The sequence below is a fragment of the Balaenoptera musculus genome, chromosome 16, assembly GCF_009873245.2.
Source record: "Balaenoptera musculus isolate JJ_BM4_2016_0621 chromosome 16, mBalMus1.pri.v3, whole genome shotgun sequence".
NCBI lineage: Eukaryota > Metazoa > Chordata > Mammalia > Artiodactyla > Balaenopteridae > Balaenoptera > Balaenoptera musculus.
Genome location: NC_045800.1, coordinates 83997762 through 84019420, shown reverse-complemented (window position 1 = coordinate 84019420; position 21659 = coordinate 83997762). Strand labels below are relative to the sequence as shown.

General features: G+C 57.0%; 1 protein-coding gene across 2 annotated transcripts in view; it reads right to left on the bottom strand.

The window, feature by feature from the left end:
* PGBD5 (piggyBac transposable element derived 5) overlaps positions 1-21659 on the bottom strand; it is an 89354-nt gene that overhangs the window by 22064 nt on the left and 45631 nt on the right. For both annotated transcript variants that reach the window (XM_036829578.1, XM_036829579.1), the window contains exons 2-3: positions 12977-13404; positions 7265-7399 (exon numbers count right to left, since the gene is read on the bottom strand). In XM_036829578.1, coding sequence (XP_036685473.1) covers positions 7265-7399; positions 12977-13404 — 563 coding nt within the window. The remainder of the gene's footprint in view (positions 1-7264; positions 7400-12976; positions 13405-21659) is intronic.

Sequence of the window (21659 nt, the reverse complement as noted above, 5' to 3'; positions counted from 1 at the left end):
CTTCCGAAGATGGTCGTGAACAGAAAATGAGCGATGCACGCAGAGTGCTTAGTTGTGGAGCCTGGCCCGCGGCAAGCGCTCCATGGATGCAAATTGTCCTCTTCTGAACCGCAGAAGCAGCTCATAATCCACGGATTAGACTGAAGGGAGGAAAAGGCTCCCAGAGCAGCTGGTCCAGCCACACCAAGCGTGCGGCCCCTCACAGATGCTCCCAGGGTCCCCTGGACACACCCGGTGATGTGCACGGGGTCAGGCGGCAGGGTCCCCTGGCCTGGGGGCTCCATTTGACTTCCGGCTTCTGAAGCCCAGTGTCTCTGGTGTAGATGCACTCACTGAGCGAGAGGACCACGCTCGCCATTGAGAACCGCTCTGCCCCTGCTCGGCACCCAGCACTCAACCCTCTAGAGACTGTCCAGTTGTCCTCTGCAGGCGGAGCACCGGCCCTCCATTAAAGCTCCCGCACGGGTCTCCCAGGCCTCTGCTCTGTGCGCCCCTCTGCCCGGTGCCCTTCCAGCCGCCACCTCCCGCTCGGGGACCCTGGGTCTCACACTGCAGAGGCAGGCGGCCTAGTTCAACACATTCAAGCGGGAGAATTCAGCGCTTTAGACCATACCAGCTTTTTTTTTTTTTTTAATTAGTAGACTCTTTTCTTTCTTCCAAAGAGTCTCAGGGCTTCACATAATCACTGTAGGTCAACACAGCATTAACTAAACTGTGCGCCAGTTTTCCCCACTTTATTCTCAATCTTTCTGACATTGTAGAGACAGAACAACAGTCTCTACAGAGACAGTTTCCTTCTGTGCCCATGGAAGGGTCACAAGGCTTCCAAGATGAGTGACCTCAGTGTCGCAGACTAAGAACCCCCAGCCGCCCGGTGACACGGCTTCCCCTGAAACTGGACAGGCCCTCTTCTGTACAAACCCCTCCTTGCACCCCTCAGGTCACTGGGAGCCACGGACGAGGGCACAGGCGGGGACCTCAGCTCGCAGGCGGCACGGGCCGGAGGACCTGCTGGGGTCGGGGCAGCTCTCGGCAGGCCTGTGACCCACCAGGAACATTCTCTCCAGTGCACCACACGCCTCTGATCTGGAAACGGCAGTGGTTTTGCAAAAAGAAGGCATCAGCCGTGGTCTCAGAGCACAGAGCTTTTACCCAAGGAGGAAGTGCGTCTCAGGATGGTCAGAGCCTCACGTCACCAATGATTGATTCCCCCACCTGCTTGTTCCACGGCTGTCAAAACCCGGGGTCACAAAGCCTAAAGATCCTCCAGGGGACCCGTGACAAGTACTCCAGGCTGTGGGCGCCTACGTCAGCCCTGAGGATTCTCCACTGTGGACGGAAACGCCGCGGATCACCTGATTCTCCGGAAACGGACACTTCAAAGGCGAGTCACAGGAACACTCTGATGGGTGTCAAAGACGCCCGCCCGTGTTTGGAAGAAGATACTGCATGGGCATGCACTGGGCCCGAGCCGGGTCCCTGGGCGTCTCCTCCTCCCTCCCTGCAGGGGTCCTGGGAGCCGAGACCGCGGAGTAGGGGGCCGGCCAGCCCTGCGGCTCACATTCCTGCCTCCACCTATCACGGCCTTGAGATCTGGGGTAAGTGTCTCAATCTCTTCGGTTTTCCCGGGTGTAAAGTAAGGACAGCAGGACACTCGGCAAGGTTGCATCCTGCTCGGTGGCCATGCTCAGGGCTGGCCTGTGGGGAGTGACACTGCCTCCCGCCTGTCAACTTCAATCTCTGCACTCAGGGTCCACCTTCCCCGCTGGGGCACCCGGGAGCCTTTCTTAGCCCCAAAGGCGCCATCCTACAGCCTCCCAACATTCCACACACCCCTCACACACAGGTCACACTGTACTTAGGAATATTCTTTAACTTACTTTTTTATTGAAGTGTAGTTGATTTACAATGTTGTGTTAATTTCTGCTGGACAGCACAGTGACTCAGTTATACACATATAGACATTCCTTTTCATATTCTTTTCCATTATGGTTTATCACAGGATACTGAATATAGTTCCCTGTGCTCTACACTAGGACCTTGTTGTTTACCCATTCTATATGTAATAGTTTGCACCTGCTAACCCCAAACTCCCACTCCATCCCTCCCCCATCCTCCTCCCCCTTGGCAACCACAAGTCTGTTCCCTATGTCTGTGAGTCTGTTTCTGTTTCGTAGATAAGGTCAGTTGTGTCATACTTTAGATCCCACATAGAAGTGATGTCATAGGGTATTTGTCTTTCTCTGTCTGACTTACTTTGCTTAGTATGATCATCTCTAGGTCCATCCATGTTGCTGCAAAGGGCATTATTTCACTCTTTTTTCTGGCTGAGTAGTATTCCATTGTATCTATTACTCATGAATACTTTTCATACTTCCATCTCTCCTGTGAGAGAGGCCATGAGGGCTCCACTCACTTCTGGGTCTTCAGTGCTGCGCACAACGCTAATCCCATAAAGTGTGGTTAGAAAACAACCTGCACTTAGGTTTTCCTTTGTAGACGTCTTGTTTTCCCATCTATTTTGTAAACTCCTTGATAATAGGGATGTCTCTGACTTCAGAAGAAAAAAAAAAAAAAAAAGCTGGCAAGCCCCTTAGGCTCTAGAGAGGGAAGGTTGAAGAAGCCCTGGTCCCTGCCCTCTAGGAACCCAGGGAGCCTCAGACACAAACAGGCTGTGTGAGTTAGGTGGTAGCGGAAATCCCTCTGCAGTGGAACCAACGAGATGGAGACAGAGATACAGAGAGAGTTCTATCCATCTATCCATCGAGCAAGAGATAGAAATATTTATTTCAAGAAATTGATTGCGTGATTACGGAGGTTCGTTAAGTCCAAAATCTGCAGGACAGCCTGGGAGGCTGGAGACCCAGGGTAGAGCTGCAGTTCATATCCAAAGGCCGTCTGCTGGCAGAACTGCCTCTCCTTTCAGTGAGGTCAGGCTTTTTCTATTTAGGCCTTCAACTGATTGGATGAGGCCCACCCACACGAGGGAGGGCAATCTGCTTTACTCCAAGTCCACTGATCTAAATGTTAATGTCATCTAAAAATACCTCCACTGGGACATCCAGAATAGTGTTTGACCAAATATCTGGGTACCGTGGCCCAGCCAAATTGGCATGAAATTACCCATCACACCCTCCGAGTTCTGCTAACGTCAGAGGGTAAAGCCAGAAAGGCCAGGTCAGAAAAGAGGTGAAGCAGAGTGGGCACTCATGGGCACCCTGCAACTGCCCCCTTCCCCTCCCCCACCAACTAGAGCCATCTGACAACAGACTGCCTGAGAACACTACACGTGACTGCAAGCACCTCTCCTGCACGGAACGCAGATGGCCGCGCTGGGACCAAGAGCCTAGCACATACACCGTCCCGGCCACTCACCTGCCCGTAACTAGGAGTCCCGAAGGCACAGCAGGTAGAGCAGCCTGACCAGGGGGGGTGTGACCAGAGCTGAACATGCAACCAGACCAGGGTGCCAGGTGACCCCGCCTCCAAGCTCCAGAAGCATCCATGGTGTATCCGGAGGATGCGTTTGCTTGGGGGGAATTCACTCTTTCTGTGTGATCGTGTATCACCCCGCAGCTAAGAGAGATGCTCTCAGCTGTTTGGGATGATGAAAAAGTTCTGGAAATGGATAGTGATGATGGTTGCACAACACTGTGATGTATTTAATGCCACTTAAAGGTAAATTTCACGTTACGTACATTTCACCACACACACAAAAAAGATACGCTCCTTCAGGATAGGCCCACAAGACACGATACAAATTTCATCCCTCACCGCTCCTCGTGTGACAGTTTGCCAGATTACCTCGTGGCCCCAGTCCTACAGGCAGCAGTCTCCTTCCCAGGGCAGCGTGGGTGGCCTCATTTGGTTGCTCCCCGGCCCTGAGCACTGCAGGCTGGCATCGTCACATGCTGACTCGGTGTTCAGCGTTCGGCGCAGGGGGAGACCCCAAGGTAGACACCTTGGATCCGAGGGCTTTTGTGGTGAGTAGGCCTGCAGGGCAGCTCTACAAACGCCAAGTGGGGGACCGGCCCCACCGCAGTCCAGGCCTCTCATACGAGATTCTGGAAGGAGGGCTGGAGGAGAGAGCCGAGGACAGACGAGGCAGTGCCACGTCATCACGCGGGACAGCGTCTCCACGCGGGTGTGACTCTCTCTGCAGTGACCGCACCTCCTCTGATGGTTTCTCTCTCCTGGAAACATTTTACTCCCTCCCTCTTGCACTCCCAGAAGTGAAACACATCAACTCCTTAATTTTCAGGGCGACACAGTTCACCTCTTCTCCCACACGCCTCCCTACCGTCCCCTCACGGGTTAGATCGCCCAGGACTCTTAACCACTTTCATCTGATTCTGAGATTCCCCTTCAGATGCATTCAAGAGCAGTGAACCTATAAAAGTACTGAAAATACCGGGGTTCCTCTGGACTCCCTCCCCGTTAGCAGCATTGTCTGTCAAATTGTGGGCTTTCCCTCCTCGCTCAGGTGCCCTGAGAGGAAGCACTCATCGCTTCTGAGGCTTGGAGCCCCTGGTCAGCTCTCACAATGACCTTTACTGGGACCACTTGAGAAACCACTACCCGATCTGGAATGTTTTTTTCCTCACTTAAGCCTTGATCTAGAATCTTCCGAGCGGAGCTAATCCCCCATGCGGCCCTGCCTCAGAAGCATGCAGTCCAGTCAGCAAACCTTACAGTCTTGGCCGAATGACACTATAAAGCCGAAGCCAGGCCTTGGGTCTCTCCTGGAATCCCCTGTCCCTTCCGGGTATCAGCCGTGTCCATGACAGGGTAACGGGAAGAAGGTTACCTGGTCAGCTTTGCAGACCCTCACTGGCAGGCCCCGGGGCAATTCTGTTACCGTGTCACACACGACAGCAAAGCCTCCGTGGCCCGCGATCACTTTTATGAGTTCATGGTTTCAGGACTCAGCGATCCAGCCGGGACATCTGCCCGTGGTCAGGGAGGAGAGGCCAGAGGAGAACCTTGCACACGCCCTTTCCGACCCCTTCACGCGCCACGTCTGCCGGCCTCCCATCGGCCAGCCTCAGACCTGCTGCCAGCGGGAGGACAGCAGGGGGCGAAGGGCCACCTGGGCAGCAGGATGGCCACAGCCTCTTTAGGCTCAGCAACCGGGATTCTCCAGTGGAAAGTTATTTAGAAGAAGAATTTATTCGACAAACTAAAATGAAGAAAATGGGCTTGTGTACACCATCCCACAGGTGATGTTAAAAGAGAGAAGAATCACAGAACGTTGCAGTAGAAGGGGCCTCACTGATTAAGGCCCCCACCATCCTTTCACTCTACAGGTAAGGACGCTAAGATCCAGGACAGTTTGGGAGCCGGCTTAGTTCACACAGGAAGTAGCAGAGCTGGGCTTGTAGCTGGTCCTCAGGACTGAGGAGGGGGTCCCGGAACATTAGCAGCACTGACCCACCTCATCTGGGAAGCGGGTGTGCGTACCACTGCCTCTTGTACCTCGCGGCTAGTGTGAGAACAGAGGAGATGCAGGTGTGAAACCTTGGGGTGGGGAGGCTCCCCTTGCCCCCCGCCCCACGGCTGCATCTGCCTGGGCCGCTGCCTAACCAGGATTAGGGTCTGGGGGGCCAAGACAAGGGCCAGGATGCTGAAGAGACAACCGTGCCCAGGCCGCGTGGGTCCTTCTCAGACGAAGGTGTCCCTCCCTGCTTTGCTGCCACCACAAACACCTCCATCTCGACCAACGAACTGGGGAGGCCACGGAAGTCCTCGCTCCATCTGCCACGGGACAGCCTGCAGCCAAGGGTAGGTACCCCTTCAGCACCTGTGTGCACGGGTCTTCCGGTCGCCCCGGCCTCGGCGGAGGTCAGACTGCTTGGCACCGGGGGCTGCCAGCTTCAATCCTGACTTCTCAATTCAAACCCTCAAGCTGCACAAAGCTTCCTAGGATCAGAGAGTTTTAGAAATAAAAGGAACCTTCAAGGTACCAATCCGAACCTTTTATCTGACAGATGGGGATTTTATAGGTTTCATAGAAACTAGGAGGAACCTGCACAGAGAGACAGAGAGAGAGAGAGAGAGAGAGAGGGAGAGAGAAAGAGAGAGGGGCTTTGCAGGTAATGGTCGTGACTCCTCGCTACTCGTCAAGTTTACAGTAAAAAGGAAGGGGTGCCAGATGCACACAGAACCCACATGCGAACACTCCTTCAAAAGCCGCACAGGCAGACCCCTGGGAAGGCAGAGCCATGACTGCACGCCCCGGTGCCTGGCCCGACGCTGCAGGCCAGAGCACGCAGCAGTAAGGATTTATTCAAAGAATGACTGAATGTCACATATATACAGTGAAACGGACTCCCCTGTCCCCAGGGCAGTGTCACTGCAAAAGATACTATAGCGATGGCAGGGGTTGTGTGGGGAGGGAGGGCCCAGGCTGTACGTCCGGAGTGTTTCCCGCTCTGGGGTGGGTCTGTCTAGCAACAGCCTGAAGCCTGTGCGTGAGCCCAGCTGGAGAGCCCGGGCCCGCGGGGCAGGGCAGGCTGCTGCTTGGGGCACACACACCTTCCTTGCCGGGGCTCGAGCACATGCGGCGCGGAGATGCTCAGCTGAACCTTCCTACGAATCCTTCCCTGGCTTGGGTGGGGGGAGGAGGTGTGCAAACCCCCCGCGCCTTGGGCCTGGGGCTGCAGCCGGGCAGGGCAGCGGGGGCGGCCGAGTGGCCTGAGCGGCAGGAACCAGCCCAGCCGGGGTCCGCTTCGCCAGCCCCCCCTCTTCCTTCCGCGCGCTCTGCACCCTGCCGCTCCGGCAGCTCCGCGTCTGACACTGTTCCCGCAGCACAGCCCGGCCACCTCTTCAGGGCACAGCCAGAGAGCGGGCAGCAAGGCTGGCTCAGAGGGCCGAGCTCCTGATGCCGTTGCAGCCCTCTGAAGAAGGCGTCCTTAGGACAGAGACCCGGCGGGGTCTGGGGGGTCTTTCTGGGGTGTCACGACGCACTCTCGAGAGCCATGGCAGCGACCTCTGTGCCCACCATTCTGGCGAACCCTCTGGCTGACACTGTTAAGGGCCTGAGCCCTGATCGGTGTTTACGGCTGTTGTTTAACCCCGGGGGCCGGAGCGGGCAGGAAGAACGTGCAGCGGACAGTGCCAGCTAGCCCCGTGCCCCAGCGAGGAAGAGAGCGGCGCACCCCAGCCTAAGCTGCAGCATCTAGTGAGGCGCAGGGAAAAGGGTAAGTGGGCAAGTTCACCGGTTACCAAATCCTCCCTCGGCCTCCAGGGCCGGCCCAGGGCTCACCTGGATGATGAAGCCGGTGGAAGAGCACTGCCGGACCCAGAGGCTGAATTTCCGCTTTTTCCTCTTCCGCAGCTCCCGCTCCGTGCACGTGGCAATGAACACAGGGTCCTCATCGATCAGGGGTTCATGTAGCACCTGCCGGGAAAGAAAAAGCAGAGATTCTCATGGAAGGCAGCGTGAGCTCAGGGGGGGTCTTCAGGTCTGGGCTCAAATCTAGTCTCTGCCTTTGACCAGCTGTGTGACCTTGGCTAAGTTACTTTACCTCTCTGATCCTGAGTCCCCTTCAGTCTCCCTGAGTCTCCTCATTTGTCTATACCAGTGTTTGGGGGAGGATTAAATGAGAAACTGGCACTTAGCAGGTATTTAGTAAATGGAAATCATCATGACAGTTATTATTATTGGCCTAAGGTCCTCAGTCCAAACTGTCACTTGGGAGAGGGACCTCCAGCAGGGGTCCTGACTTCCAGCTGGACATGCCCGGTGGGGACACCCACTTCCTTTCAAGGAAGACCTTTCCACGGATGGACGCTCCAACCGTTCACTGACGCAAAGGTGACCTACATCTAACCTAAACCTACTGACCCAACTTCACACGATTCTTTAGGTTCTTTAGGTTTTCGGGACAGCTCTCATGCTGGCCCATGACCTTCTTTTTCCCAGGCTAAACATTCTCTTTTTAACAACTCTTCCTGAAATGACCCAGTTCCCTCATTGCCACGACCCAGCCTCTGGCTCTCCTCTGGGTCATCCCCTCCTTTCTGACGTGGGACTCCCCAGGCAACTTTTAAACTTACTTCACCTATTTCCACGTCTCAATGGCACGGCGACAGGACTTTTTCAATGACAAGACAATAAAGTAAAAAGAAATGGCATGAAAGCAGGTTCCGGGGGTGCCCCAAGTTTTGTTCCTTCAAGCTAAAGCTTTCGGGGGGACTCCTGGGTAAATTTTAGGAACCTGCTACACTTCCCTTCCAACCCAATTTCAAGCTTCCTTACGGATTGGTACGTACGTGTGTGCTTCACTGAAATGAAGAATGCTGGAAATACTATGATTCCAAGAACTCTTCACAAAACTCCAGATCAGGGGCTGGCCCCCCCGCCCGCTGTAAATCAAGTTTTCCCAGAACCTGCCGTGCCCCTCACTGATGTGCTGTCAGTGGCTGCTTTTGGGCTACAAGGTCCCAACACAGACCACACGGCCCCCAAAGTCTAATACCTGGCCGCTGACAGAAAAAGTGCGCCAATGCCCGCTCTCCGTCAGGGCCTTTCAACTTGAATGAACAAACTAGTCACCTGGGAATCTTATGAAATGTGGGTTCTGTTTCGGAAAGCTTGGGGCAGGGCCTGAGCTTCTGCCTTCCCAGCGAGCTCCCAGGTGATGTCAGAATGTGGCCTGATGAGAGCACTGACCAAGTGTGAGATGGACAGTGGCCTTCCGCTCTCCTATTACTGTTACCTCGAATTCCACTTAAGAAATAACTGCCCTGCAGTGCTGGGTCTCAGGTGTGCATACCAGCCCCTTCAGTGTTCTGTTGTTGGAAGCGGGGGGCATTAAGCCCGGCCTCCCCTGCCTTGAGCTCACGAAGGGGAGGCTGGAGAAGCTGACCTCGCGCCCGGCTCCGTGCGGCTCTTCAAACCTTCAAGGCCCATCTGGAACCACTGCAGCAGGATGGCCACGTCCCACGCATGGAGGGGCGGGCCGGTGGAGTGGGGAGTGAGGAAGAGGCGGCCCTCTCTCTGCTCTCCAGAAGGCCAACGTCCTCTACTCCACCTGCACCTATCACAGACTCCCGTTCAAGTTTCTATTTAATCACATGCTTCACCAGCGCAAAAGAGCCAGCAGGAACGCCTGGCCTTCCATGGCTTCTCCTCTTTTCCACCCTCATTACAGGCATGTGGAACGGGTCACAGCTGAGCGCAGCATGGGGTAGGGCGCTCTCCAGAGCTCCGAAAACTGCCCCCTCCTCTGCCAGGCTGTCGTCGGCCAGCACTGCTGTCACCCAGCTGTGTGTTCTGAGCCCCTCCCGGGTGTGACGAGCTCAGGCTGGGGGGGGCAGTGGTTATGTAGGGGAGGCACGGTGGCCATGTATTGACTTCCGCAATCCCTCCCCCAATCCTCCTTTAACTAATCTGCCCCCGGGCTTGAGGAGATGCAGCGTCTCCCCATTTAGTAGCTGTGTATAGACACTCGTGCGTGGGCGCACCCCGCTGCTGGGGTTACTGGTGGAGTCTGGAGACTCTGCAAGCTCATCCCAAAGGGTCACATTTGCTGCAATAAAAAGGCTCCAGAGACTGCAGGGCAGAGGGTGCCGTGTGCCGTGTGCCGTGTGCCGAGGTGCGGCGTGTGCATGGCGGCGATGCAGAGCCGTTCCCCGGAGCCTGGAGCCGAGTCTGCTGGGGGATGGAACGGGGACTGTTGCCACTGGTCTCAACAAGCGGAGTGAAGACCGGTCAATGGAGCCCTGAGGCCTCGGGGTGGAGGACTGCACCTTGAAAACGCACCTTCTCCTTGAATGGAATGTTCCAGAGCCAACAGAGATTTCAGAGAAGGAGAAGCTGGAAAGCCGGGAAACCTTGAGGGTTTCCTTTATTTTACTTAACAAAGATGCATATGACCCTGATGTTTCTACGTGTAAGAACGAGGCAGCCTGTGCGGCAGCGAGGCAGAGAGGCTGAGGGTGTGCGCGTGTGTGCCCAGGGCCGCCCCTCGACGGCCCATGTTGGCGGGACCACCAGCCCACAGGGAGGCCCGAGCCTGCTCCAATCCACGCTGCACTTTCTGGTCTCACCTCCTTTGGCTGGCCCTCCTCACGCAGAGCTGGCTCAGTGGGGCCCAGAGTCGAGAGGAAGCGGAAATTCCAGGTGATCACCAGCCCACTGGAAAGCCAATCCCAGGGACTCTTCCCCTCTGCCTCGTGTTCCTGTCTGGTGGGTGGGCTCTACCGGGTACTGTTTGCCCCCCAGACCCCCTTTCCACCTTCCTACCCTGCGCTGTGTCCTGGTGGCCAACCTCTTATAAACCGCACGCCCCAGGGCCCTGCCCCCAGCGCCTGGCCACGAGGGAGGGACGAACAAGAGATGGGAGCCCTGCCTGCCTGCCCGCGCCGTCGGGCTGCAGCCGTTGCTGCCCCCGCTCCGCTCCTCGGCACAGGCTCACGGCGGCTTCCCGCTGTTGCCAGCCCAGGTGTTCGCCACCCTGGTGATGCCCCTAAACCCTGACTGTCCACAGTCCCAGCTTCCAATTCTCTGCAACTGCCCTTCTGGAACACAGCATTTGTTTCCTGCTGGGATCCTGACCAACATATAGAGCACGGGATGGAAAACGGTAGCGACGAGAGCACATAAGTTTGCAAATACAAAGGTAAAAATAAAAATTAAATACAAAGTCAAATTTAAAAAAGAAAAAGCAAAGGGGGGGGGTGGGGAAAACCCCCAATGTGAGCAGAGAGCCGAGAGCCCTTCCCCAGACTAAATCTCACGTCAGCCCCTCTTTTCTCAGTCTCATTAACTGGACGCAAAGAAAAGATGTGGGCGGCAAGAATAGAGTGACCGTCTCTCCAGGGTCTCCCCTCGTACCCATCTGAGCCGTACGACGCAGGAGGGCAGAGCTGCCACCCCAGACACCTGCCCCCCTCACGGCACCCATGTCTGGGGCTGGGAAGGGGTGAGCCCACATAGCTCAGAATTCGCTAGTGGGTGCTGCAGTGTGCCTACCGGCTAAACGGACCCTGGGGACACACACACAGGCATGGCGATCGCCCGGGACGCAGGTCTCAGGTGTCTGATGCTGCCGTTCCAGAAGGATCAGGCCGCCTGGGGCCGGCACACGGCAGGCACACAACAAACATGGGTGTCATCATGGGTACAGCTCGTCTAGGGGCTGGAAGGACCCTGGGCAGCCTTATCTTCAGCCTGTTAAATATCAATCATCCATGGAGCTGCTTGGTTGGCTCTGGGAAGATGCTTGGTCTTAGTGAGCTCACAGCCCTCTCCAGCAGCTCTTCAAATGTTTGATGCCAAGGATGGCCAGACTATTGTTTTTTCCCCTTGTATCCCAGCCAATGTGTCTCTGGCCTGGCTCATTTTCAACCAAGCAAATATTCAGTGACACACACAAAAAAACCAAGCCCAGCCCTGTACTTGGTCCTGCAGGGCCTGTTATAAGGCAGGGCGTGTGTCCCCAAAGACCCCACCTCCTGGTAAGAAGGAAGGCTAGTGACAAGACAAAACGGCATTCGTTGCCCTGTAAATAGTCGGGGGATTCGGGAAGCCTGGAGTCACACGGGGTCCTGGAGATGGGAAACCTGCAAAGGCAGAGAGGAGGGAACACCTCCCAGGAGTCAGAAGGCATATCACAGACACCTGGAGACCCTCATGGACTGGCACATTCACAGGACAGCAGAGCAGAGACAGGAGAACCATGCAGGGACCGCGGACCTGACACGGGACATTATTTTCCCCACGGAAACCCTGTGCTTTCCAGCTGTGCGGAGAAGATGAGACAGGGAATTAGGAGAGGATCTCAAAGAGAACAGCGAAAAGAACTTGAGGCCCGTGACGAAGGCCTTTAAGGAAAAGCACAAGGAAAAGTAGGTGGGTGGGTGGGTCTTTAAACGTACAAATAAAAGAGAAGTAAGATTTTTGTCTCCGTATGGAACAGATCAAAGGGAACTGGGCTCATGTGGGCCGTGAACCTCCTGATGTTTTCCTTAGAGAAATTTCTAGAAGGAGCCACCTCCTCAGTTTCCAGACCAGCAGGGCAACTTTGAGGACGATTCTGAAACTGTCTCACCACAGCCAAATGCGATTGCCCCAGCCAACCAGAAGGCCGGGGCTTGGGAGCTGAGAGCAAACACAGCCTCCATTTAGGAAGCGAGGAAGGTGAGGGGCCGTAACAGTCAGGGCCGGGGCTCTGTCACCTCCAGTCCAAAGGCGGCCGGCTCTCCCTGCGGGCCTGGGGACCCCAGCACCTGAGCCACTCCGAAGGCCTGAGGATGGCTGCAACCCCAGGCCCGCTCCCTTCGCCCTCTAGAAGGCCTCTCGCCTCCTTTCACCGCCAGCAGATGAGCACATGCTCGGAGGATACGAGAAAATTAACATTACCCGGAGCAAACCATAGTTCAGAAAGAAAGTGTAATCAAAGGAGAGGGCGGGGCTTCCCTGGTGGCGCAGTGGTTGAGAGTCTGCCTGCCAATGCGGGGGACACGGGTTCGAGCCCTGGTCTGGGAGGATCCCACATGCCGCGGAGCAACTAGGCCCGTGAGCCACAGCTACTGAGCCTGCGCGTCTGGAGCCTGTGCTCCGTGACAAGAGAGGCCGCGACAGTGAGAGGCCCGCGCACCGCGATGAAGAGTGGCCCCCGCTTGCCGCAACTAGAGAAAGCCCTCGCACAGAAACGAAGAGCCAACACAGCCAAAAAAAAATAAAAAAATAAATAAATTTATAAAAAAAAAAAAGGAGAGGGAGGATGAGGGAAAAAGAGGAGGGAAACTGCATCTCGAAGCAAAACGCTGAATGGGGTTTGGAGCTGTTCCTCCATCACCTCCCTCTGGTCGGATGGGGATGGATGGGCTGGTGGCCTGGGGGACGAGCAGGGACACCCCGGAAGTGACCTCGGGGTCAAGGCAGGATGGGAGGATGTCAAGGTCACCACCCACCATTTCCCCGACCCACTGCCACCCCTGAAGGCCCGGCCCTGGCCGGCGGCCTCACCTGGGTTTGGGAAGGCCTGAAGGCGGAGTCGAAGCCATTCTGCAGGGAGTCCAGGAAGGGCTGGACCTTGTAGAGGCCGTGCGTGGTCTGGCTGGAGCGGAAGGCCACGACGTGGAAGTACTTGAGGATCTTCTCGAAGCGGGCCTGGCTCATGACCAGGGCGAGGCTGCGGTTGCTGTAGAAGCCGCCGCTCCAGATGCTGAGCACAGACTCGCAGTGGGAGGTGCTGGTGGAGATCACGTAGCCCAGGAACGCCTTCATCTCCGGCAGCGTCACGTCCACCCAGGCCCCGTCGCTCCCGAACCGCTCCTGGAACTTCTTGGCGTACAGGTTGGTCTGCACCACCATGTTCTTGAGGACGTTGTCAGGGACGAAGAGCTGGAAGAAGTCCATGGCACTGGCGCTGGGCGGCATCTTCCGGGTGGGACCTGGGCAGGCAGGCCAAGTGCCACTGCTACAGCCGCTGGGTCCCCTCGAGGCCTCCGCCCGAGCGCCACCTCCCCTCCCGACTCCCTCCCGGGAGGGGCCCGAACGCGCCCCCCGAAGCCGTCCTCCCCCGACAGGACACGCCGCCCCGCGTTCCCCGTGCCCCGCTTCCCCACTGCGCCCTGCACACGGCCCCGCCTCACAGATCTGGCAGACCAGAAACACCATCGGAAGAGAAAGGCACACGGGGGAGGAGGGGGGAGGGCACCCGCCAGAGACACACCGAGTTCTGAACAGAGGAGCTCGGCATGGGGCTCTGGGTCTCGCCTCCTTGTAAGTTAAGGTGACTTTGGGAATAAGAATGCTTTCACCACTTGGGGCCCGAAAGATTCCGTTCAAGTGAGACGGCAATCTATTAGGTACTGTCTAGGTGGTGACTCTAAATTTATTAGTAAATAAATCTGAAGGGGCTTGTTTAGATAATTTCACCAATGCAATGAAAACCTCACAGTTTTTTAGAAATGCAAGGACAGCCTTTTGAAACACACAGACACACAGACACACAGACACACACATCCTTAAAGAGACATGGCTTTCAACTCCATGTAAGCCAGGCTAACAGTACGTAGAGACCTGAAGGAGACAAGCTTTGCTTCTACTGCATCCTTATAGTGACTTCTCATAAAAGCTGTGCACATTCTTTGGAACCTTAAACTCACCCCCAGCCCACCCCCAACTTTCCTCTACGACTGATTTAGGCAGTCTCTGAAAAACAACTTTTCTACAGCAAAATGAAGACTGACAGTGTACATGAGGCATCCCAGGTCTTAAATGCAGATGGACAGATCTGGGGGGCACAACCCTAAATTTACTGCTCGCTAACTGCACGGCCTTGGATAGATGTCTTCATCTCTCCCGTTCATAAAATGGGCACAGTAACAGCTGCTTTGCCAGGCTGTCGCGTGCGGCAGGATGAACGGGGGACGCAGGGGATGCAGCAAGCACAGTGCCTGGCCCTACGGAGGTACCTAAAACTGGGTAACCTTTACTGAGACATCATCCAGAGAAATCCATTGACGGCGGGCTGAGGGCTTTAGAATGTTCTAACTGCCCTCATTTTACAGAAGAAGAAACCAAGGCCCAGAGAGCAAAGTGGCCACCATATTCTCTTCCACCAGTCGTTTCTTGGAAGGGCTCCAGGCGGTCCTGGTGCCATGGGCACCGGCCCTGGCTGACCTGACAATGAGGCCGGCAGGACAGCTCCACGGCCGCCCTGACTGAAATCATTTTATTTCCGCAAACCTTGCAGCCTCTGGTGGGTGAAACCATAAATTATTCAGGGGTAGCTTTCAAAAAGGAGGAAAACCAGCATTTTAATGGTTACATCACGCTGAGTAAGCAGAATGAAATTTTCTCTTCCAAAAGGTATGTTTAAAGTCATTTTGCCTCCCAGACCATTTCAAAATGAATTCACACGGCAAACTCGGGCCTGGCCAACCGCTTAATGAAGAAACCCGGGAAGTAGCTGATACCCTCTTATCTGTTTAATAATCAGGCCCCGGAGGTGGGCAGATCCCCAGCCGAGATAAGACTCCCTCCCTTCTGATTCGTGTATCAAGAGCTTTTCAGGGTATTAACCCGTGTGATCCTCACGACCTGTGAAGCAACGTCCCGTCCTGCAGGTGAGGAAACAGGAGCTCAGAAGCGTGAGGACACAGCCCAAGGTCGCCCACCTCTAAGTGCCTTAGAGCGGGTGACCTTCGTCCCACCGGGCCTAGGTCCAGTCACCCTGCTGCAGCTGTGAACGGTGCCCCTGCCGCCCTCCCGAGTGTCCCATCCGACCACAAGGGCCGTGGCTGTCTGCAACAGCGAGCACACAACTCAAGCCAGGTGTGTGGTCCTCACGACCACACAGCAACCCTCCGCCTCTGAGGTGGGCAAAGGAGGGTCACAGAGCACAACCAGGAGCAACTCTGGAGGGAGAGGACCCCATGTTGCCATAAACGTAAAGGCAGCATGGAACTGGGGCTGGGGGCGGCCCTGGGGGAGGAGAGGGGACGCCTGCCCAGGCTTATCCTGGCGTCCAGCTAATAAACTCACACAACCGTCTCCCTCCCCTCCCGCTTCACGACCACCCACCCCATCGTGTCACCACGCCGCTCCTTCAAGTCCCCATCACCACCACCCACCTGGTTCCCTCGGCCTCCAGGGGATCAAACCCAGGATGTGGCAGCAGGCCTGCAGACCAGGGGGCCCTGACAGTCGCTCAGTGAAGCTCCATCCCCCGGACACTCCCCAGCCCACCGCATGCGAGGAAACCCCTAACCCCTCTTCTCAGCAGCGGCTACAAAAGCAGATGTTCTGTTTGCAAAGGGGACGGTCACTCGAGGGTGGCAGCGAACCACCATTCAGTGAAAAACGTCGTGGTGACCCTGGGAACAGAAAGGAGTACGACCGGTATTCCCTCCCCAGAGGTTCTCGATGGGGTGAGGGGCGCAGGCCACGGAGAGTGACCTGGGGACGTCAGGCTGGGGAAGGCTGTGCCCACGAGGGGACCCTGAGTCCAGGTCCTGGGGACAGGGTCCGGGAGGCTCCCTGAAGGGGCCAGGCGAGCTGGGCTTTATGGGTGGAAAGTCATCAGCCCCGTGGGGCGGGGGGTGCAGACGTTGCAGAGTATTTCAGGCAGAGAGGACATCTCGTGCAAAGGCCCCAGGAGGAAGGTGAGTGGCTCGAGGCGTCGAGGGGCACGGGACCTGGGCTGGCACCGGGGCCGGGCCAGTGAAGCACCGTGAGCACGACGGACCACACTTCAGGGGGTCCTCACTGCCCGCAGAGCGGGGGAGGTCTGGGCTGCTCCTGACGTCACTGAGACCCGGCGGGGACCCAACGGAGCGGGAGGGGTGGCCACGGCCCGTCCCTGTGCTTCTCTGGCTCCTCCCCTGCTCCCCCTGCAGGTGTGCTGGGCACGGGCACGGACTACAGGTGAGGGGGCAGCGGGGACGGCCTGAGCCCGGGAGCCTCCATCCAAAAGCGGCCACATCCACTGATCACTTCCACTGGTACCAGGACTGGCACACAGGCTGATACCTTAAGCTAACGGTGTCTGGACCGAAACCCCAGGTTCCCCACTGCGCCCCCCGCCCTCTGCTCCTCCCCACCAGCCCCCCGGTTACCTGGGCCAGACACCTGGACCACCGTGGGTCCCGCGCCTCCTGCAGCCCACGCCCACCCCTGCGGCACGTCCTGCCACCCTCACCACCACACCGTGCCCACCAACCAGCGCGTGCAGCCCTCCCTCCAACGGCCGCCGCCTCTGGCCTGGACAATTAAAGCAGCCTCCCACAAGGGCATCCCCCCTCCCCAAATAACTGACAGCAACAGGGAAATTATTTTAAAGACACAAGCCGGACCACAGTACCCCCCTGCGTAAGGAAAACGCCCCCACGAGTGCCCACTGCACTTAAAGCAGAGCTACGTTCCTCACCAGGCGCTCAGCGTTCAGGGCCCTGCATGCCCCACCCCCAGACTCGTCCTGGGCCACGCTCCATGCCGGGCCGGTGCTCGGCTCATAGGTGGAGCTGGTGTCAGGCCTGGGCCCCGGCATCTCTTCCCACCACAGGGCCTGCGTCCACGCAGGCGTGTCTGCGGGGACGAAGCCCTCCCGGCCTCTAGATTCACTGAGCATCCCCGCCTGCAGGCTTTTCTGCCCACCCAGCTGCAAGCTGACCAGTGCCGGGCTTCTCGGTCTCGGCGCCCCCTGGGTCTCCCCCCTTGTGTCCGTCGGCCCACGGTGGTTCTCTTAGGGGCTCACACTCGCTGCGGGCTGCCTCTGCTGCCCCACCCTCAGAGGTCGAGGCCGTCGCATCACCCTGCGTCCTCAGAGCCCAGTGCACGGTGTGTCCAAAACATTCCCGCTGAGGGTGGATGGGCGGTGAGTGGCAGGGAGGAAGGAGCCACGCCCACCGAGGAGGAGGAGCATCGGTGCTGAGCCCCCCCAGGCAGGGTCTGGTGTCTGGACAGCAGCCCCCCCGTGCTAACGCCCGCTGGAGAAATCAGGTCAGCCAGCAGCTTCTGTGTGTGACAGGAGGCCTGAGTGGGCGGGCAGGGCGGGGCAGAGCTGGCACAGCCCTGGCTGCACCTCCCTGAGGACACCAAGCTGGGGTGGCCAGGTGAGCCCTGGGTGGGAGACACTTGGTCACGGACAGGATGTGGGAAGGGGTGCGTCACAGACACCGTCCAGGTGCCCAGCTTGGGTGAGCTGGCTCGGGATCCTGTTGGGTTTAATTTCCTCCCTCCCTCCCTTCCTGAATTGAGGGAAACCACTGCAGAACTCCCCCTGGCCCTTCTGCGTCTTCTGGTGCCTTTTCCCCCTTCCCTGTCCACAGCTACTGGCTGTGTGACCTTAGGCAGGCCACATAACCTCTCTGTGCCTCAGTTTCCTTATCAGTCAAATTGGAGTAATAACCGCCCTAGAGTGAGTGGAAGTCAGACAATGGCCAGTCCTGGCCAGTCCGCCCTGAGGCCCACTGGGGCGTGGGTCCCGGTCCCGAAGGAGCTGCTCCGGCTTCCCCCTTCCCTCCACCCACTGCACCACCCAGACCCGAGGCAGCCGGGACACCCCGCATGCGGCACTGACCCCCACCTTTGCCCTGTCTGGAAGAAAAGGCTGGCTTTATGTGCTTTCGAAAGCATAACCTTTTAGAGACTGAAGCTTTCATTTTGAGATGAGATTGGCATTATGCATACACTGGCACTCTGGGGTACAAATAGTCAGCGGTTTTGCGACATATATGAGGAACACAATATTTTGAATTAACGGTTTAAAAATAACAAAATAACTTATCTCCAGGCCAAATCAAACGGTATAAAAATATAACGAGAGGACTTCCCTGGTGGCGCAGGGGTTAAGAATCCGCCTGCCAATGCAGGGGACACGGGTTTGAGCCCTGGTCCGGGAAGATCCCACATGCCGTGGAGCAACTAAGCCCACGTGCCACAACTACTGAGCCTGCGCTCTAGAGCCCGCAAGCTACAACTACTGAGCCCACATGCCACAACTACTGAAGCCCGCGTGCCTAGAGCCCGTGCTCCGCAACAAAGAGAAGCCACCGCAATGAGAAGCGCGCGCACCGCAATGAAGAGTAGCCCCCGCTCGCCACAACTAGAGAAAGCCTGTGTGCAGCAACGAAGACCCAACGCAGCCAAAAAAAAAAAAAATTAATTAATAAATTAATAAAAAAATATAACGGGAACATCCTGTATCATCACAAAAATATTCCTCTCACTGGAGAAACTGAAAAATCTTAAGGCACAACAGTCCATAAATGGGTAACGCAGAAGACAGGCGGGCCCGTTGTTCTCATTGCCAGCTGCAGCTGGTCTTCACCTTCGGTGGACGTAATCGTCCTGTCTCTCGCATCCTTCTGTCCTTCCCCCGGTGGCTGACAGGCAGGACAAGCCAGCTATCTGACAAACACTTGAGGTCTAAGTCTCCACTGCAGAAGGCAGCCAGGCGGCCACGCGAGAGCTCTAAAGCCTCTTCCCTTGCGTAACTTTTGCTCACAGCTAAGTGACAGGTAACAAATGCAAGTTGATGTTGTTCATAGTGAACAGACCATAGAATAGCAGCGTGTGGTCCCTACAGAAAGAGGCTAATCTGTGGGCTAATGGAGACACTAAATCCAGAACCTTGACTAGACGTCATGTGACAAAGCGCTGGTACACAGAGAAGGAGTGACATGCACCCGAGCCTGACATGTCACCTTCAGAAGCACTCACTGTATGAGGCACATACACGCACGTAAGAAAGCCTGTTTCACACGAAACATAAGATTTCTGTGTGACAGCCAACTCGAGCTCCTCCACCTGCAGTCAACCTGCTCCGAAGGGTCTCCTGGGAGCGCTCTGCTGGGCAGAGGTGGCCGTGACCATCTCCGCGTGCACTGAGCTAAGAGAGCCCTGGGAGAGAAAGCATGGCAGTGCCCGCTCCCCTGGGCCCGCGGAACCTCCCACCCGGACCGTGTCCTCTCTGTCTGGAGCAGCGGTGTTTCTACAGTCGAGCTCATGTGCACAAACTATTCTTTGGACTCCGTTCGTGAAAAGAGATCAGGTCAGACATGTTTGTACAGACAGAACAAGGAACTCCTACTCCTCCGACCAGATCTGGTTCTCAGCGTGAGTAGCAAGGTGATGATGACACAGTGTGCCCGGCACAGGGACGCCACAGAGCAGACTCAGATGTCACTGTGATTCCTTTACTGGCAGTAGCCCAAAGGCCAGGAGGCAACAAGGCTATTCTGTGAGTCTGTGAGTCTGTGAGTCCTGCCATGCCCAGTGTGCTGTGGCCTTCACCAGCCCACGCTACTGAGAAAGCCTGGACCAGGCTCCCCTCCCCGCCCTGGACCAGGCTCCCCCCGCACCCACCCTCCTCCCAGGCTCATTCCCGACGCTCTCCCCCATCCCCCTGCCCTGGACCAGGCTCCCCCCGCACCCACCCTCCTCCCAGGCTCATTCCCGACGCTCTCCCCCATCCCCCTGCCCTGGACCAGGCTCCCCCTGCGCCCACCCTCCTCCCAGGCTCATTCCCGACACTCTCCCCCATCCCCCTGCCCTGGCCCAGGCTCCCCCTGCGCCCACCCTCCTCCCAGGCTCATTCCCGACGCTCTCCCCCATGCCCCCGCCCTGGACCAGGCTCCCCCTGCGCCCACCCTCCTCCCAGGCTCATTCCCGACGCTCTCCCCCATCCCCCTGCCCTGGACCAGGCTCATCCCACTAAGACACTTGGGCACCAGGACACGGCTTTCCCTCTTCCTTAGTGCTGAGGAGGCAGGTGTGTGTAAGGACGTGGAGGAGCTGGGGCTGGGTTGGGAGCTGCCCTGCTCCAGGGTCTCGTCTGCCTGAACCTCCGGGAAGCTGCTGTGTCTCTGGGTCTCAGCTTCTCACTGGTCACTTGCATCATCTCCCGTCCAAGACTAACGAAACAACAAGACGACGATGTAAGTTATTTTGAGGAATGTCAATAATCGTATAAAAGGCTCACATCGTCTTTCTGAAATGGCTGCTGTCCAGCCAAGTTGAGGCCCTGGATTGGGCCCAGCTCCCCATGACTCGCCAGGCGTGGGACCTCGGGCACATTCCTTAACCTCTTTGTCTTGGTCTGTTTGGGCTGCTACAACAGAATACCACAGGCAGGAGGCTCCAACAACAGAAATGTACTTCTCACAGTTCTGGAGGCCAGAAGTGCAGGGTCAGATCAAGTGCAGGCAGATTCGGTGTCCGGCGAGGTGAGGGCCGCCTTCTGGTTCATAGGGGGCTGTTTCCTCGCTGTGTTCCCACATGGGGAGGGGACCAGGGAGCTCTCTGGGTCTCTTTTATAAGGCACACATCCCATCGCGAGGGCTCCACCCTCATGCCCTGAGCACCTCCCAACGCCGTCACACTGGGCGTTAGGTTTCCGCATATGAATTTGGGGGGCATCACACTGGGCATTAGGTTTCAGCATATGAATTTGGGGGGCACAAACGTTCAGTCTACAGCACGGTGATCTGCAGTCTCCATGCCGGTGAACGGAAGATAACAACAGTCTGGAATTCAGGGTTTGGGTGAGGATGAAGTGGGACGACGTAGGTCAGGAGCCTAAGGTGCGTCACACACGCCCGACGCCCAGTAATACTGCCTCACCACCTGCGGACGGCATCCGCGAACCCCGCATCCCCGGCTCCTGTCCCTCTTCCAGGAGCTCGCTTACCAGATGGCTGTGACAGAACAGCAGCCTTGGCGACCACACTTTGTGTTTCATTTAGACACCGTGTCTATTTTTCACATGAGGCTGTATTTTGAAAGCTCTGCTTGGGTACAGAAAGGACAGAAGTGTTTTTCCCACTTTGGCAGCACCTGATGGGGGAGGGACGTGGTGGTGAGGAACCGTCCAAGGCCTGCCCACCTCCAGCCCCAGTTCGTGCAGAGTGGCCAGGGAGGATGGGCCACCCGGATGCTGAGTTAATGTCCCCCATCCCTTCCCAGATCGTCCCTGATGCCACCACACCCACTGCAGCTCTTCAGCCCCAATCACATCAGGTCCGTGCCCGATTTCCATCCACCCGGGACACTGTTTCTTCCTCAGGCTCCTTCCCCAGACCTACCTCCTCCCGTTCATGAGGCCTCAGCTGAGACCACTGAGGTCCCCAACTTGCTGCCAGCCCTGGCCAGTTCCAGGTAGCATGGCAACCTCACCCGCACCCCCCGGACTACCCCGCAC